We start from the raw sequence: 19,283 nt of genomic DNA, 5'->3' as shown, positions 1-19,283 counted from the left end.
AAGTTTGTTACTTTTAATGTTAACCTCTTACTTCTTTTCTTATTAATTTTATTTTAAATTGGTTACTGAACGAGTACTTCTTACACTGACTGTATATTTTACTATGTTTGTTTATATGCGTGTATTTTATTCATTTCAGCTTTACAACCAAGAAATGCTCATGACGTAAAATTCCCTATTGCCTCGAACCATTCTATCTTTTCCATTCATCTATCCACACCATTTATCTCAATAATTTCCATAAATCTAGAATACTGCACGTCAATTTCACCTTAAACAAAGTAAATACTCATGTAAACTCTATAAATACTACCAACACAACACCCAATGAAAATAAAAAATAAGGCCTACTTTCCAAGGTGTAAAATGTGTAAAACCCCCAAGGAATAAATGTGTTTCTATTCGCCAAAATTCAGAAACAATTCTTTGTTGATAAAATGAAATCTTCATGCAACGTTTGCTTTAATGCCTTAAGAATATAATGCTTCGTTTAGTTAATTCACTGTAAAAATGTTTAATCGGAAAATTCAGTCGATAAGACACACCTGCTATTCAAATACGTTTATCCGACCTCATACTGATCTAGGCGCGTCTAGAACTGCTGGAGGAATTCTTTATGCATTTGAAACATTCGTGCAGCTTGAGATTCGGGTTGAGAAAACAATCAAGCAGAACTAAAATAATTTGCTCTCGAAAACATACATGTATGTATGCATATACATTTAACTTTTTCGACCTTCGTTGAGGATCTTAGAATATCACAGATTATTTACACAAAACAGAAGAAAATACAACAATGGGAATTTTATAAGATCTAATACAGAAAGCATATGAATATAGAAAATAAAATATAAACAATTATTATAATTTTAGTTCTGCTTGAATTACCAACACGTATATACTCTGAACAAAAGAGAAGATGTAACAATACGAATTCTATAAGAACAAATGTAAAAAAACATACGTATATAGAATATAATAATAAAATATAAAATGTATAAAGAATCATTGTAATGTTAGTTCTGACTAAATTACCAACCAACATAGAAGTTTCTTTTAAAATGTAATTAAGTAGAGCACTGTCTATTGATGTTGTTCAAGTTTTTTTTTTAAATTTAATAACTACCAACTTTTAAAACTGTACTTGAAGTTAAAAATTATTTTTTTTTTAACGTAGAATAATTAATATCCCAAAATAATAATTGGCACACACCCACAATTAGTCCCTATTTCAATTATTTTCGTTGACAATTGGTAACTTGAACTGTGTTAATATGATTGCAGTCGGAGGCCAGAGGAAGTTTTAATTAAATTTCATCGTGGAACAACAGTATACACAAAAAAAAAAAAAAGACAAACGCGGACTACAAGTGGTTAACGTTGAAACTGGTGTTGTCATTAATGCAGTTGTGGTTACATATTCAGATAAACGTATGCATTATGAGGATCCATACTTCGTACGTACCACGCGAATTGTCTCTTTTTGGCATTCAGACGGTAGAAAAAGGCACTATTCATTATCGCGTCAACGTAAACTACTTGCATGTTTTTTTAACGTTCGCGATGAATTTCAAGCAACATTTTGCATGTGACTTCACTCATTGAATCTTTAAATGGTTGTATATACAATTCGAACATAAATTAAATACGAATAGCAATTTTTATAAAGAGTACTAAAAGAAACATGGCGTAGCAAACATTGATTCCGTTTGACAATATTAAATGAAAAGACAAGCGTAGAAAGTTTTCTTAGGGGTTGAGAAAAATATACTTATATTTAAACGATGATATCCTCACACGTTCGGTAATTGGGCCAGTTACCTCAAGTTGGACTAAGTGATTGTTACTGGTCGATTCTGGTTTAATCCAAAATGGAAAGTAAGGAGAAAGAAAGGAGAAAAATAAAAGATGCAAAGAAAAAATGATAATAAAAGAAACAAAGGGCAACGAAATAAAGAAGAAAGAAAAAAGAAAGAACAAAATAAACAATGAACAAAGAAAAAATTAACTTTCCACTGCAATTGTTTCTATATAAAACTTTTCTAATTTAATAAACGTAGATATTAGATTTTACTAGCAATAACAATATTCAATGAGGACACAAATTTGTCATTTTTTAACCGACTTCGAAAAGGTGGAGGTTACTCAATTCGACCTGTATATTTTTTTTTTCTTTGACTAAGTACTGATCACCTTCAGAGATAAAATAAAATTAATCAATTCATCTATAATTAAATAAAACTAGAAATGGAAACGACAATTTATTTGTATACAATACCAACACAAGTCATATGTTAAAGATCCTAAATTAAAATGTGTCTAATGTAAACGTGTGTATGTATATAAATTCTACATTTATTTAATTATAGATGAATTAAATAATTTGTTCTTCATATTTGAAGATAATAAGTTCGCAATCAACGTTAATGTTATGAATAAAAGAATGTTTGGTGTCAATAAATATTATTGTTGCTCGCAAACTTTAATACAAATGTTTATCAAAAATATGAAGAAGGTTACTAATTATTTCTTATTGCTAAATTTTAACTAATTTGCATTATTATCTAAATACAGTAGATAAGATATTTAATGTGCAAGTTTCAATAGTTCTTAATGCCATTTTAAATGTACTTTGACAAATTCTCAAATTCATGCAGCTTACTTTGTCTATTCTAGTAAGACGGCAACCGGTTTCATCGTCGTAATTATGATACTAAATAGATAAAGGAAATAGTACGATAAGAACTTATCGTAAAAAGGGGACGTGAGTTTAAATATCTGTGTAGTGTTGCGAAAGTTGTACATGAAAACTTTCCACATTTGAGAACCGGTAGTTTTATGCAGCAGGAGTCATTGACCTTTCCCTTCTACTTGCCTTCTACATTTCTCTTTATAGATCATTAGAAAATTCTACGCCTTGTTGTTAGACACCTCTAAGAAACGTGACTATTTCTCAGATTATTATTTAATTGAAACGTTAAGAACACCGAAGGAAAGCGGGCAGGACGGTAAATAAATAACTTTGTGACTCCAGGCTCTGTCTACGAATGAAAAAGAACCGTGATTTCAATTCGTGCAATTACAACAATTGGGTATTAAAAGATACACAATGAAGATTATAAATGTAGACCTTGAAAGATTAAGCTCTTCCGGCGGTTACAGTATTCGATTGTTCGAACTGTAAATCGAATTATAATTGAACATTATTTAGATTTATTTGTTGTCAGACTGAAGTTAAAATTTATAAGCGAAATTAGATTCTAATTATAAGAAAATTATCTCTAGAATCTAACACGAGTTAGAATCTCTTTCATTTTGTACAGATTAATTAATGCAAATAGTCATTTTTTACTTTACGAAGTTAAAATTTGTAAATAAGATTAGATACTGGTTGTAAAAAGAATTATTCCTAAAATATAACACGAATTAAAATATCATTCATTTTGTACGTGATATTTAGTACAAAAATATGTAGTTATTCTTTACTTTATTCAGAAATGATATTTATTCTTTACACGAAACTAAAAGTTATAGTCCGAAATGTGTTTAGAAGAATATTTTTACTGAAAGCTAGTCGATAAATTAAAACTGTAATTTGTAACTGTAAATCCACTGTAATTTCGAATGTTTTCTTTACCCAAAGAAATTTCAATTAGACAAAGTAAGCTAGTTGAATTCGTGAATCGATTTGGCCAAAAACATTTAAAAATTCATGGAATTAAGAACTATTAAAAGTTACATATTAATCATCTTATATATATCGTATTTAAGCATTGAAAGAAATAGATAATGATTTAACTTCTTCAGATTAAATCTAAATTCAGGACTGAGGAGGTTAAATGGACTATACGCGCGTTCTTGCAATGTATCCTGGCCAACTTGTGCCAAAAACATCAAATTTCAAGGCATTGGTGTTATGAAAGCTACACTGCCTCTCATCACCGTTACAAAATAATTTGATACATGCACAGAAGTTTTACACCCATAGGCACAAGCAAATTAAGGCCTGGTAAAAACGTAATCTAATATAATAAGATAACGAAATCTAACACCTATTTTCTTATCGTTACTCGTATAGTGTATCGTAGTATCAATGTCACTGATACCAATTAGACATCCTCAAAACTGAATCATCTTTCACTGTCAACTTACTCTTTGATTCTTTAATTCAGAGTCCCACGAACAACTTCGAATAAAGAATGAAGTATAAAGAGTTTCTTACCCGAAAAATGAGAATTCTAATTACATCTATTTTGAATTATAGAATTAAATATTTTAGACAGTGAACAAATGAAAATACGCGTTGAGCATAAATCACTATATTCGATTATAATTTTATTTTTAATTATAAAATGATTTGGCGTAGAAATTAATTCCATGCCTTTCCATTTACACATTTCGCTCATCATTTTGTTTCGTCAGAGTATCAACCTTCTAAGTCAACTTAATCTTCGTTACAATGAATTGAAATACATAACCTGAGTCTCGACGTGATATACACGAAGTTTGATAGCTGATCAATTTTATTTATTGTTGTTTTTCTAACAGATTGCAAGTATACTTGGTAATTATTAGGCGTAGAACTTAATTTTGTACCTGTACGTTTAACTATTTACGAGTCTAGTTTAATTAGAAAAATTTATCGACAATTAGTTATGTTAAAGTACCAGCCTTTGTAGCAACGAAATACAGGGTGTCCCGAAAATGTTGTAACACTTTGAAAAGGGTGGTTCGGGAGGTGATTTGAAACAATTTTTTCCTTAGCGAAAATGTTGTCCGAGGCTTCTTTGAGGAGATATTAACGGAAAACACTGACCAATCAGAGCACGAGTATGCCGGTGGAGCGCCGGCAGTAGGCGTGGTTACGCGATAGGCGGCCGCGCTCATACGCTACCACGGGCGCTCCAACGGTATACGCGCACTCTGATTGCTCAGTGTTTTCCGTTAATATCTCCTCAACGAAGCTTCGAACAACATTTTTGCTAAGGAAAAAGTTGTTTCAAATCACCTCCCCAACCACCCCTTTCAAGGTGTTACAACATTTTCGGGACACCCTGTATAGTGATTGATTTCGATATGTTGTTTTTACAACTATATGCAGGGCCGGCGCAAAGCAGGTTCAGCGCGTTCGCCGGAACCCGGCCCCTAGGGGTGTGCGGGATTCCGGTCGTGACGGGAATTCCTCCCGGGATCGGGATGGAATCCCGAGAATTTCAAAATCCCGAATACATCCGGGATTCCCGTGAATTTCTGGGATTCCCGAGAATTTCGAGATCCCGTAAATGTTCGGGATTCTCAAGATTTTCGAAATCCCGTACATTCGGATTGCTGAAATTTTCAAGAATAACACTTTCGGAAATCCCAGATATTATTCTATTTCCCGTACATTGTCGGGAATCCCGAACATTCTCGGGAATCCCGGATTTTTGCGGGATCTCGTGTATTCTCGTGGATCCCGCATAAACTCGAGAATCCCGGATATTTTCGGGAATCCCGAATATTTTCGAGAATTTCGAGGCCCCGCGGTCTACGAAAATGTTGATTAACTTTTTACGGAATGATGATACCAACAACAGATGCAAGGCATTTTTTTATTAGCGATGATTCAGTTTAAAGGAGTGACAAAAATCATCAAACTATTATTATTTAATATTCATCTTATAAAAGATACGTAACAGCATTTGTAAATAAATAATTCCCCGTTGTAGAATTTAAGTGTAGGATTTGAATGTGAATTCGGGCCCCGCAAAAGGTCACGCCGGCCCTGACTATACAGTGGATGTAAAAAGTATTCGTACGCCGATCAATTTCCAAAAAAACTGTTTAAAATTGTAATTTATTAACTTATTTTTTATAAACAATGACATTCTACATATTCTCGGAAATCTCTAGAATAGATAAATTACAACAAAAAAATAGCTATTTATGTAAGTTGCGAAATTAACAAGAAAAAACAATTAATCGATAGAAATGTTGGAGCAATAAGTATTCGTACAACTGTTTAAAAATACTTTACTGGAAATTTGATGTTTTCTAATTCGCACGGAGCAATAAACTAATGTGTTTACGTTACAAACTCTGCTGTAAATGGTTCGTCATAAGAATCGTACAAATACTTATTGCTTCTATACTTTTACCCACTTTTCGCACTTTCTTTGTTAATTTCACAAATTATATTAACTAGTAAATGTTGTTTGGACTATATCTATCTTAGAGACTTCCGAGAATATATAAAATACCATTGATTAGAAAAAAAGAAGTTAAGAAACTACAATTTCACACAAAAGCTTTTTGGGAGATTGACCGGTGTACGAATACATTCTACACCCACTGTATGTGCTACTTTGGAATGTATTATCGAGAGAAAATGAAAATTTGCATGATTTTCCTTTATAAATACATGGTAAATTTACTTTAGAAAGGTACACAATTAATTTCTACACCTAATAAATACGTCATATCGAACAGCTGAAAATACAACAATCGAATAATCATCGCGAGTAAAAGACCGCACATTGTCATTTCCCGTGAAGTGTTAAACGAATAAAATGTTACACATCTGTGTCATGATTTTATCGTCTGCGCCACTGTTCGACGATGTTGAAATTTATTTCCGGTGCTTCTTCGGTCTACCGTTGCCAAAATCGAACTCTCAGGGTTGTCTTCGATTCATTTCGGCGAGACTACGCGAACGTAAGCGTATTTATACACGTGTTTACGTGTACTTATTTCAGTCGATATGTTAAATCTCGGGAACCGGTTACAGAAAGAAAAGGCAGCGAACTCTATAAGAAAAACCGAGAGCGCTGTATGCTCGATCCCGCTGGCATACAGCAAACCCAAGGAAGCCCTAATTCACGGTACTTGATTTAGGCATTCAACTCCACACGCCTACCACGATGACACAAAGGGTAACTATTTTGAAGGTCGTCTGTCTTTCGAAAACCGAACAACGGAACGTGCTATACGATGATTCTATTCCTGCGAACGTTACAGTTTTTTTTGTCTCCCTTGACGATGGAGAGAATGGAGCCTCTTGATGGACGAATTTTAAATGGGATTATTTTGTCGCTTTAATCGAATACGCACAAATTAACGCAAGCTTTATCTTCGAATAGATTTTGATATTCAAATGTGCTATTCTTCAGTCATCTGTATTATTCTGTATTGTGCCACTTTAATATTGCGTATTTGTTTAATTCTAGAAGGTATTATGGTAACACTAATTTTGATATAAAAGCAAACGTACACATATGTGTCAATATCCCTCGAGAGGATATACACGAATCAGAGACAGACAGAATTTTATTCGAATAGAAGATGAGCAAAAACATTCTATCCATTTTTGGATGTTCGTTCGTTCACGATAAAATATACATGAATTACGACCTAAATGTCAAAGGCAAATAATTTTGATCGAAGAACTGTATGTTGTCACACTTCAATTATGAAACTAAAATAGCAAGATTTTCTGATTTATAAGCGTTATATTTCAATTACGAATTAAGTTGTAACTATTTTTGTTACCTGTAGAGTACCTCGCGCCGAAACAAAGAAACAAACCGTTCACACCGAATAACTAGAGCTTAATTACTCGCTCTTGACCCTCCCCAATCTTGAACATCTCACGGAAAATACAACGCGAAACGTTTCAACGCAGATGAAAATTTTCACTCAAGAAAGTATAACATGAAAGCTCGCTTCTCAATCGGTATCTCCGTAGCATCCTATCTCTAAATAACGGTAAACAAAGATATTACCCCATTTTTTCCCTGTGTGGCCACAGTAGGTTCCTTCGTTGGGGTCGTGAATGAAATCCCGAAATGCTTCCCATTTCGTCTTGTACTCGGGCATACGATTGTATTCGAGCTCGTAGGTACCATTTTGTATTTTCTTGTCTGGTACGCTCATCGTGACGAGCTATCACGGTTAAATGCTGCGACTATTACCACTCGCGACGATCTATTCTATTCTATCGATCAACACCGGCTTCCCGTCGGAGGAATCTCCTTTAACGCGTCGCGCAAAAGTCAACGTTGCTCCGTGCGAGGCGAAACGGTATGCACAACGAAGAAACACCGTCGGTGTCGGGCGCTGTTTGTCGATTGGCGAGCGAAGTTACACTCGCGAACTAAAAGAGCTCGGCGGCCAGCGCTCGTTGACCGAGGAATACCGAACGATAGCGCGCGTGGTCGACACAGGATCGGTTGGCTCTACGTCTACCGATCGAGTGGTGGGGAACTGCGACATTTATCAGAGTCCACAGTTCGGCGCTTTATATCTAACTCGCATCACATTTCAGGGGACATTCGATCGTTTCTATTAGGTGTAGAAAATAATTCTGGGCCTCAATATTCAATCATTTGTAACTCTACTTTAGATAAATATATTTACTCATCAATCCTCAAGCTGATCTCTATTACAATGCATCTATAGGATAGATGCGTATAGATCCTATACGCATAATCTAAGCATCAACCTAATAGTCATTGCAATTTCGCTATATGAAATTCAGTAGGTAACAAATTTTGCTTCTTGTTGGTCTTCTAACAGATTACGAGTGTACCTACTTGATAATTATAAGATGTAGAAATTGATTTAGTGCCTTTACGGTCAATTATTTATAACTCTAGTTTAAATACAAATATTTACCCTCCACTTTAATATGTTAAACAGTAACAAAACATTTTTCCAACTAATATGTGCTCTCTTGGAATGAATGATTGATGAAAAATTAAAAGTAGTGTGGTTTTTCTTTATAAATAAATGATACGTTTACCTTAGAAAGGCACACAATTTAGTTCTACAGCTAATGTATGTATAGCTTCATTGTAATGGAGACCAGGTCGAGAATCTAGAGGAATGGTAATTTAACATATAATAACAAAACGACAATTAAATATTTCTAAATTTAAAGTAACGGTACAAATGATTGAATATAGAGGCACAGAATTAATTTGTACACCTAGTCTATGATCTCTACGATCTCTATGATCTATAAGCACGCGTTAGTAATTTAAGAATCGAGAATTTTTGTAGGTATGATGCTTTAAGTAAGTTATTTCAAATAAAATACTTGACATGACATCACGTTCATTATGACAATCATTAAACACGTAACAAATTTTGCATTGCTCAAATCTCAGCGTTATAATTCTAAGCTACAATATATATATTGAACGTGATGTCATGTCAAGTATTTTATTTGAAAAAACTTACTTGAAGCATCATACCTAAAAAAATTCTTGATTATATTTAATGTATATCTCCTATCAACAAATTAGGTGAGATCAATAAAATCTCTTGTTAAAATCATGTTAACAAGCTCAACGAGTAGAAAAGAACACTAACTATTGTGCAAATTCCTAGTGGTATATATTAATAACCTTGTAATTTTACATTCTCTATATGTTAATGGCCTATTCTCGTTCATATACATAAAGAAATAAATAATTGATAGTTTTAGTTAATACATTCCTTCGTATTCATGGAACGTATTTCATGGAAAATATAATATTATAAGATTATAATAATTAAATATTAAAGCCCAGCCATCAGTACTTTATGGTCGACTAAACCTCATTGTCAACAAGAATATGTTTGTCCCGATGTCATTATTTATCAGTAATTAGACACATGGTAGGAACTGCTTATCGAGCTTATCGTATGGAATAAGCTGCATATTACACCGAGTGATAGTCGTCGATGGTAAATCGATATTTGGTTCTCTGTAAGAATTATTTATTGCAACGTGACCTCTATGTCATAGAACACCATTTCAAACATGCGGCTTGATTGATTAGATCTTGAGGCTCTTGCTTGATCTTTTAATTATTAATATTTTCTCGGAGTATTAATATTTTAGTAACGTATCACATTAACATTGCTATATTTTTAAAGACTTCAAAATACCGCCCGTATATTCTTCCATTTGTTATATTTAATTCAATTTTGTAATCATTTAGTAGCATAAACTTCTAACTTTTTTCGAGCACTGTATATTTTTTTTTTTTGTATATTATTGCCAAGACGTTTTTTGTAGAATACAATTTTTCTTGCATAAATAATATTACTAACGTTTGTAAGGAAAATAGAGTGATCGAATAAACATTAATAAAAGCAAAAATTTGTCGTTAAAAATATTTTTGTTATGCTACTAAATGAAGCTTAATAATTAGTTAATAGTTTTATATACACAATACAATTCATGTATTACTGAAATGAACTCATGAATACAAAATAAATGAATTTATTGTGTATATTATTTTTGATTTCAATTTTTGAAATTTGAAACAGAATTTTCTTAATACTCTCAATGTTCATAAACAACTGCCGAGTTTTAATATATTTTTTTTTCTTGGCAAAAATATTCATCATGCACTGTTATGTACCCAACTTGAAAATTAAAAATTCTATTTTTACTATAATTACTGTAACGAGGTTAAATGAAAGCAGAAAAGAGCTTTGCATGATAAACGAATGGAAGTATGTAATTTTGGATAGAAAAAGAAATTAAAGCCAAGAATTCTAACGAACAAATTATATAATAAAAAATTGTTTGAACAAATACAATTTTCTGCAAACATACTCTCCAAATAAATATATTTTTTACTTTCCTCTTGACTGCTATCAATTACTGTATTATTATTGTCATTACTAAATTCATTTGTATTAATTCTTTATTTTGTAATATAAGCCTAGTGCAGAATAAATCATCTTCAATTTATAGACATAAGAGATTTGATCTCGAAAATTGTACAGCGCTTGTATAAATCGGAAACGCTCAAGGTTACACTATTTTGCATCTTTCTTATCACGTGGTGTAAACGTAACCAAGATCACGCTTTGCCGCGAATTGGAATTCTCATATTCGAAGGACAATTATTTATGGAAGAATATCGAGGGATTGAAATTGGAAACTTCAATTTACCAATGAATTCACTTATGGGAGCAGAAATATATAGAAAAGAACATGCAAATAGGTATTAATTAATTAAATGCAAATTTCAATTAATTGATCTATCTGTAAACGAAGAAAAATTCTAGCTTTTCTAAAGTCTTAAGTATTAATTATTTAAATGAAAAGTTTAATCACACGATCTATCTGTAAATAAACAAAAATTCTAGCTTCTGGTATAGTCTTATCAATTCGATTAGAAGCTAACTGGTTTATCTAATTAAAAAATTAAATACCACACAGAAGAAATTAAAGAACTTTTTTCCACACAAAGAACTTTATTTTCAAAACTGTTGACTATGTTATGAAGCTTAAAAAAATAGTAACACTTTCAAGGTTCACATCTAACAACTTTGATGGCTATATTTGAATCTAACGATAATACTGTATCTTCGAATGTTCCTTTGACTTAACAAGGCGATTAATAATTTTATATTTTGAAAGGATTTCAATTAAATTGTTGTCGATCTATTATCTAGAAAATAATAAGTGTTTATCAGCATTCTGTCTCAATTGTAAATGTCTTGTAAATGTAAAGTCAGGAACGAAATTTTTTATGGAAATTCAAATTCAATTTTTCCTGTATACAAATGCACCCTGCATACAATATATTTCTACCTAAACAAATAACTGACTACAAATTCCAATGTAATGTTTTATGTTACAATAAATAGCCGCGTATGATAAGTTATACAAATAAACCTTATGACAGATACATAAGGTTCAATTTAAAAAAATCAATTTGTTCTTTAAATCTACTCCACCACTTCACTTACAACAAAATTATTTACTCTATATAATGTCTCCCTTTCTACCGAATAACTTTTGTAGAAACTTTTCTTTTTTTAGTGAATTTCCATAAGAACTTTCTTCTCAACCTTACACCGATAATAAATTAATTTCCTCCCCCTTTACCTATTAGTATCTGAAAATCTAACGAATAAGAAGAGCGTTGTTTAATGTTGGAGGCCCATAAAGTGCATTCCACTGTGACCAGTCTGTTTGCTGTAATAAATACATATTATTAATTTGCCTACTGCGTTTCATAGATCTCACTCACGTGTTAAATTCTTGAACTGTAACGCAACAATTGGGGACAGGTAATGCGGTTGTCCAGAAAAAGGGAAATATTCAACGGGAAATCCAGGGCTGGGTATGTATTTTATTTCTCCGATGTGCTCTTTGTCGACGTTGTTTGCTCCGTCACATGATAGCCATACATAAAACTACGATGGAATAAATTTCTGTATTCGTTGCTATCTTTAAACGCAGAACAGCTGATCTAAAAGAAGGCTCGAAGAAAGGATAGTTAACAAAAGAATCGTAAGAAGATTCTTGGTTTTAAGAATCGCATCTCTAGGAACAATAAAAATGAATTAATAACGCGTATGTGATTGTACAAAATTTGATGTAAAATAAAGGAATCGATCGATGCCACTGAAAAGCTGACACTTTTTTTTGTTGTTTTTTTTTTAGTTAACTTATAGGAACTGGGGAACTCAAGCACCCTCCTTGTATACGGCACTGCACAATGGCTAGAATTTTCCTACGAAATCTTAATTTTGTAAATTTATTATATATATTTTAAATGTATTATACAGGGTGTTTCTATAAGCTCCAATTTGAAGCTTTGTATTATTAAAGTTATGTTAATTATTCCAATTACTAATTAAAAATTACTTAAGTTATTATATGAATAGAATTATGTCTAAACAAATGCTATCTAATCATCGATAAAAATATACAAGGTTCTACTTAAATTAATTTGTTGTATAAACCTCCCTCGCCACGTTGCTTCAAACAAAATTATTTGTTCCATGTAATTTGCCCCTTTGAATCAAATAACTTTTACAAAAATACTTTTTTGATGATTTCATCTCCACATGAGATATTTAGACACTCTGCCGTTTTGCTTTAAACGAAACCTCCTGTATAATACTTTAAAAAGCTTTAGGGATTTATTCAAATTTGGGTAAATAAACCTTTTTGGACTGTTCTATCATTCTCTTCAAACTATCTGGCATGTTCTGTGGAAGATGTGACGATCGATTGTAACACTTCGGCACCCAGTCGAACCTCTACATTGCATATAGATAATACAGTAATTTACATCGATTTTCCATTAAAAAGAATGCAATCATACACTGAAATTACTTTATTAAATTTAATAAGGACGCAAGGTTGCAAAGGATTCGTATACCCGTATGGTGCTCTGCTGCATTCTCCAAGTTTCTTAATATCAAAAAAGCATGGTTTGTCGTTACGAACCCATTGAAAATTGTCACCTTCACAATTGACGTCATACTTCGTTATATTTGTATTATACTCTAAGGTAAAAAATGTTCTCGATATATTCGATTGTAAGCAATAAGTACGAACATCTAGCATAGACATCTTGAATACCTCGTAAAAAGTCAGTCAAGGCTCGAATATATCTTTTGGGTCTGGCAATGGCGCTTGAATTATATATCGAAATGATGGGCGACGTAGTTGACATGCTATTCGGTTTGAAAACTATACCTTCGAAAGAATTTTATTTGATTAAGCGAATACAGGGAATCCTGTCTAAGAGGCGCCTGGCGAGCCCCTTTAACATTCCTACATAGGCCAATCGGTAGAGAATTAAAACAGCGTTTTTGTGACAAATATAGTAACAGCAAACCGACTGTGCAGTTACATAAAAGGGGATGCGTAGATTAATAGGTATATGTTTTTCACTCCCAACTCTGTTCCGTTTTCTTGTTATTTACGAGTTAATGGTAAAAAATCGTGATTTTTGTCGTTTTTTGCTTATAAATTTTAAAGTAATGCAGCAATATCAATGCTCCAATGAGATAAAATGTAGGCGATGAAAATACCTACAGAATGAGACCTCGAACGTCTCGATCGGATAATGAGGAACGGAGAAAAATCTGGAAAACCGGAAAATTCGGCGTTTTTTCAAAAATACGTATCTCCGCCATTTTTGAAACTGAAGCGCTGGCCTTTTGGGAACAAGTAATGATTGATATGTTCTTTATGTGTGCAAAAAGCGGGAATTGTCGGATAGGTGGTTTTCTCACAATCGCAATCTGAATTTTTCAGTGCGTTTTACATCGGACCTGTATGCGTTATCGTAAGATCGATTTTTATTTTTAAAACAGATTTGAATAGTTGACGTCGTGTACTACCAAACGTATATTCTAGTTTTTCGATAAAATGTGTTGAAGCATGAGAAAAGCCCTGGTAAAGTTGACTAAACACGGCCGAACGCTCAATCGCGGTTTTTGAAAAAACGCCGAATTTCCCGGTTTTCCAGATTTTTCTCCGTTCCTCATTATCCGATCGAGACGTTCGAGGTCTCATTCTGTAGGTATTTTCACCACCTACATTTTATCTCATTGGAGCATTGATATTGCTGCATTACTTTAAAATTTATAAGCAAAAAACGACAAAAATCACGATTTTTTACCATTAACTCGTAAATAACGAGAAAACGGAACAGAGTTGGGAGTGAAAAACATGTACCTATTAATCTACGCATCCCCTTTTATGTAACTGCACAGTCGGTTTGCTGTTACTATTTTTGTCACACAAAAATGCTCTATTGATTGGCCTAACACCTCACTTAGGCCCCCCACCATTAGAAATTTTGTCAAAGTCTGCAGGACTTAAAAACAATGGCAATGTTACGAAATAAAAATCTCGAGAACTCATGATATTAATCTAGTAGCATTGTACATAATAATAATAATAACCGAGTGCTACTAACGAAGAGCACTACTAATATCCCAAACATTGCTAATATCCTCTACTATAATAAAAAGAAATTACTATAGAACTCTAGAAACTGTTAACTTTATACTTTTACATTGATATTGGACAGTCCTGCGGATCCAATCTAAAACATCGAGTGAGCAGTCCCTGATCAGGATATCTCACGCCTCAACCCAAAAAGTTGAAGATATTTTTCAGAGATTTTCTTCACAACCAAAAATAAAAAATTCCTCGCCACCTCTTGGAACTGCTCGTTTCGTAATAATTAAAAACAAAAGATAACGACGAATAAACCTCGAGCTTTGAGAGAGTATAAGAACGATTGTACCTCAGACCACTCGACGTCTAAGAGGCATAGCCTGAGCTGATGCTTCTTAGACAGGATCCACTGTCATTTACCCTTTGATACTGGTTAAAACGAATTTTTCAAATTATTTTTGTAACGAATTTTGTAATTAACAACTATTTTCTATTTACTTGTAAAAGTTGTATTACTTTTTAAACAATATCATTCGCGTACCTGGACTACCGACATGCCTGGAGAAACGAAAGAGCGCATAATTTTGTCCACCAAAGGACTTCGAGGACAAACCGGTGTATTGGAAAAATGGTTTGTCTAATCGGGAAACGTAATCTATACTGATTTTCATTTGCACTGCGAATATTGTCGCCAAAACGGTGTAAAAGCATGCGTAGAATATTCCTAGTTGACCTAATTTTAAACGGAATTTTTACGTTAACATGAGGAATGACCTCGAGGAATGATTTTTCACGGTGAGAAAAAAAAAAGAAGAACTTGGGTAGTACTAAATTGGTATGATAGATATAAACAAATAAGAATGTAACAAGGATAGTAGAGGATGAAGGGGAGAGTGAATTGAGGAATGGGGGAATAGAAGAAGGATAAGGAAAGAATGACAGAGGTGAAATTGTTAGTTAGTTTTAGATATGAGGTAAATTGGATATAAAGTAGATTCAAAGAAACGAAATGGAAGAGTGAGAGGGAGGTGGAAGTCCAACTATAACCTTAAAGGACATCAATAAATATATAAACAAATAAATAACGAAACCTTTGAAACATTTTTTAAATACAATACTTAAAGAATGCGATTATTGCGAAAGGGTTAAAGTCACAGATGTAGGTAGTCTAATCATTAAAATTTATTAGAAAATGAAAACCCCGGAACGAGAGAATTCGCACGAACCACGTTTACATTACCCCATTCTTTGGCTGTTCTATCCAAAAATGCTTTACGTTCTTTATCCCAAACAAATCGTAGAAAATTTTTCAAAGGTCCTAAATCCGGGCGAGGCTTTCGACTTTCGTAATAGTCGTGATCGTGTAATATAACCATATTGAAAATTGATCAGTATATCCAAACACAATACTATGAGACGGTTAATAGGAAATATTTTGTATTGTGAAGGTAGCTACGTATTTCTATTTCATAAGAAGAAGTGTGTATAGATGCTTAATTGCTTAGCTAGTTGAAGTAAATATTCTCTAATGTAATTCTATTGACCAAAATGAATGAAAAGAAAATCAAGAATGGGGAAATTGGGTTTGCAGCTTTGTGCCTAAGTTATGACTTAACCCATTCACTGTCAGCTGAATGTAGAATGTTTTGTCCTGGATGCCATTGTTTAATACAGATGTAAAACCTAAGTTAGTACTTTGATAATAAAAAATGATATTAAATTCTTTTTATTAATATCTAACTCAAACTATAATCTTACGTCTTAAACGCTCACTACGAAATGTTTTGTAATTGGCAATGAATGGGTTAATTATACTTTCTGCTTCAACGAAAGCTAAGATTATTTAATTTTCTTTTGTAATATGTTAAGATGACATAAACGCTACACTACTTCAAAGCGAGCTATTTATCTAAAGCAGTTTTAGTTTTCGTTACATCCTATCTCTAAATTGAAAACTACTACAGACAGTTTTACACTAAGTGTTTAAGGTTTTAATTCATCTGTCCACAACAGATGCACTATGACCAGTTATTCTAATCCTAGGAAGGAAGGCAGTAAGGTTATAATGGTTGCTCTTATAACTTGAGAACAAAGTTGTTACGTTCATTTAGAGGTTATAATTGTGGAGCGACATATTTTTAAAATACATTTTACATCGTGACAAGTATAATATGCAAAAACATAAACTTGTAACTTTTAATTTACTGATTAAACCTGTTACAAAATTCCTTTTTCATTAATTATATATATTGAAAGCATCCTAGGCTAACCAAACAAACCAATTGATCGAATACAATGTAACTAATGGTACATAGTACACGAATTCTTGACTTACTACTAGGTTAGGTTAAAGTTAATTGTATCAGTTACACGGAATTTTAAAAATCTTAACATATTTTATATGATATGGTATTTAGCAACTTTATAAAGGAATACTGAAAACACTAAAACAATATGTGGCGCCATCTAACACGAAACGACCAAGTTTGTGGACAGTAAGCTTAAACCCTTCAGCACTAGATGTCACGACTAAATATATTCAAAAGTCATTGTCAAAAATAAGAATTGAAAAATGCAATTCCAGCTAAATTTTAATACCACAATTCTTGTAATGTAATTACAAGACTATTACATATAAAATATTGGTGGCGTTGTCCAGCAATATTAGTAAGAAACTATTTCACGACAAGCTTGGGCGTTTTGTAGATATTGCCATGTCCCTTTACGGTACTATTTCTTTATCGAATAAATAAGTTTTGTAGCAATTTCAATCAGTTACAACATGTTACGATGTAAAATGTAAAGGAAAGTAAAATACATATAAATATAGAGAAAAATAGAATACGTGATCAACTGCAGTATCAGTATTAGTTAATATTGATGGTTCCTTCAGTAAAATATTATTCGTAAATATAACGAGAAATGTTACACTAAAAATATTCACTATTAGAATTGTAATGTTCATGACTGTCGTATCATATTTGAAATATGTCGTGATTTTCATAAATACTACAGGACTCGTTGCAAAATTAAAAATTTGTTAGATATTTATCTTATGATAGCATACTAAAGTACGATCGTGTAGTACTTAAACTTGAATTTGCAATTAATCATTTAGTTTGTATTAAATCTTTGATAGTTTCATTTTGGTACTGATCCGTTACAAAATCGAGTAATATACTTGCGGTCAGTAACAATTTACACAAAAGCCAATAAAAATATGAATAAATACTTACTCTTTTGTTTGAAGAAATTGAAAACTCCACCACTCTTCATGAGATTTCGTTTGAATTGGAGTCCACATGGCGGCGATAATACGAACCTCGTGCTGCAATTTCAATCACTGACAATCACGGACCTGTAACGAAAAAATGCGACTAGTAAGACACGTTTGTTCATACAAATGTAGCTCCATTACAATAAAACAACAATCGAGTTCGAATTAACCCGCAAAAGTTTATAATTTAATTTAAAGACGCATTATATTAATTGATACCGGGTATAGAAAAAGAATTGAATTTATAATTAAAAGTCTGTCGATATTTAATGATAGTAAATGAGGATAGTAACGGCGACTAGATAGCAACAGGTATACATGAACATACAAATTCAGATACGTAGTATGTATTGCGTACCTAGTTATTCACGAAACACCATTCGTCTATACGAAACACAAAGTACGTCTTCTCGTGCCAACGTCCGCGGAACGAATGAAGAACCCCACGCCCCGCGGCTGCGCCAAAGCCGCAGTGAGGCTACGGATTTCAACTCGCGCATGCGCATCAGAGAAAGCTAAACGTGCAGTATTGTAGGTAATTGGAAACAGTGATGGGCAAAACCCTAGGATTCGAATAAATCTGAAGTCTGCCGATATGTTTGTCTCTTTTCCTCTTTCGAACATTTCCCAGGGAAAGAAACGAGACAGACACATCGGCAAACTTCAGATTTATTCGAAGTCTAGGGTACCAATTCTATTATTCTTTATTTTTTTAAGAGAGAAATTAATTTCTTCTTAATGTTTAAATACCTTTGTATTGACTCAGATAGAAATATACGGCTGTGAAAGAAAGAAACAAAGTTCGTGTTTGTTTTATAAGGGTACATAATCTGTTTATGTTGATTATTGCACTTATTGGTCCAGTCTTGTTTGTTACAAATCATTAATCTTCCTTTTTTTTCCATATCACGTTTACATTGTTTTACATCAATCCTTAACTTCTTACATTACAATGCTTTACATTATTCCTTGGTTTCTTACATTAAATTTCTACAGGGTGTCCCAAAAATGTTGTAACACCTTGAAAGGGGTGGTTCGGGAGGTGCTTTGGAACAACTTTTTCCTTAGCGAAAATGTTGTCCGAGGCTTCGTTGGGGAGATATTAACGGAAAACACTGACCAATCAGAGCGCGAGTATGCCGATGGAGCGCTCGCGGTAGCGTATGAGCGCGGCCGCCTCTCGCGTAGCCTACGCTCAACCGGCATACTCGCGCTCTGATTGGTCGGAGTTTTTTGTTCGCTGAGGAAAAAGTTGTTTCAAATCACCTCCCGAACCACCCCTTTCAAGGTGTTACAACATTTTTGGGACACCCT

At 33.0% G+C, this 19,283-nt stretch overlaps 2 protein-coding genes across 4 annotated transcripts in view; both read right to left on the bottom strand.

The window, feature by feature from the left end:
* Nucleotides 1-18,453, bottom strand: part of LOC128881059 (sodium/potassium-transporting ATPase subunit beta-2-like) — a 29,661-nt gene extending 11,208 nt beyond the window's left edge. Inside the window, exons 1-2 of one of the 3 annotated variants that reach the window (XM_054131733.1) lie at nt 18,328-18,453; nt 17,929-18,050 (exon numbers count right to left, since the gene is read on the bottom strand). In XM_054131733.1, coding sequence (XP_053987708.1) covers nt 17,929-17,968 — 40 coding nt within the window. In that variant the 5' untranslated portion in view covers nt 17,969-18,050; nt 18,328-18,453. Of the gene's footprint in view, nt 1-7,760; nt 8,177-17,928; nt 18,051-18,327 lie in introns of those variants that run through there. The other 2 variants (XM_054131732.1, XM_054131731.1) reach the window with 2 other exon arrangements.
* LOC128881062 (sodium/potassium-transporting ATPase subunit beta-1-like) lies at nt 9,292-17,147 on the bottom strand. The gene is made up of 8 exons (XM_054131735.1): nt 15,933-17,147; nt 15,234-15,425; nt 13,361-13,477; nt 13,112-13,284; nt 12,940-13,035; nt 12,018-12,183; nt 11,873-11,962; nt 9,292-11,432 (listed from the first exon to the last, which is right to left on the bottom strand). Exons 1-8 carry the CDS (start codon nt 16,066-16,068, stop codon nt 11,410-11,412), a joined length of 993 nt encoding a protein of 330 aa, XP_053987710.1. The 5' UTR covers nt 16,069-17,147; the 3' UTR covers nt 9,292-11,409.
* Nucleotides 18,454-19,283: the final 830 nt, after the last annotated feature.

This window comes from Hylaeus volcanicus, chromosome 8 (assembly GCF_026283585.1).
Source record: "Hylaeus volcanicus isolate JK05 chromosome 8, UHH_iyHylVolc1.0_haploid, whole genome shotgun sequence".
Taxonomy (NCBI): domain Eukaryota; kingdom Metazoa; phylum Arthropoda; class Insecta; order Hymenoptera; family Colletidae; genus Hylaeus; species Hylaeus volcanicus.
Note: the sequence above shows the minus strand (reverse complement) of the source record. Positions and strands in the feature narration are given on the sequence as shown.

What these genes read in the sequence shown, in the direction of transcription:
- LOC128881062 (XM_054131735.1), bottom strand. Translation starts at nt 16,068, where the DNA reads ATGGTTATATTACACGATCACGACTATTACGAAAGTCGAAAGCCTCGC. An exon ending in CTTGACTGACTTTTTACGAG is followed by an intron (nt 13,285 to 13,360) that starts GTATTCAAGATG and finishes TTTTTACCTTAG; the next exon opens with AGTATAATACAAATATAACG. An exon ending in TGATAGAACAGTCCAAAAAG is followed by an intron (nt 12,184 to 12,939) that starts GTTTATTTACCC and finishes ATTCCATCGTAG; the next exon opens with TTTTATGTATGGCTATCATG.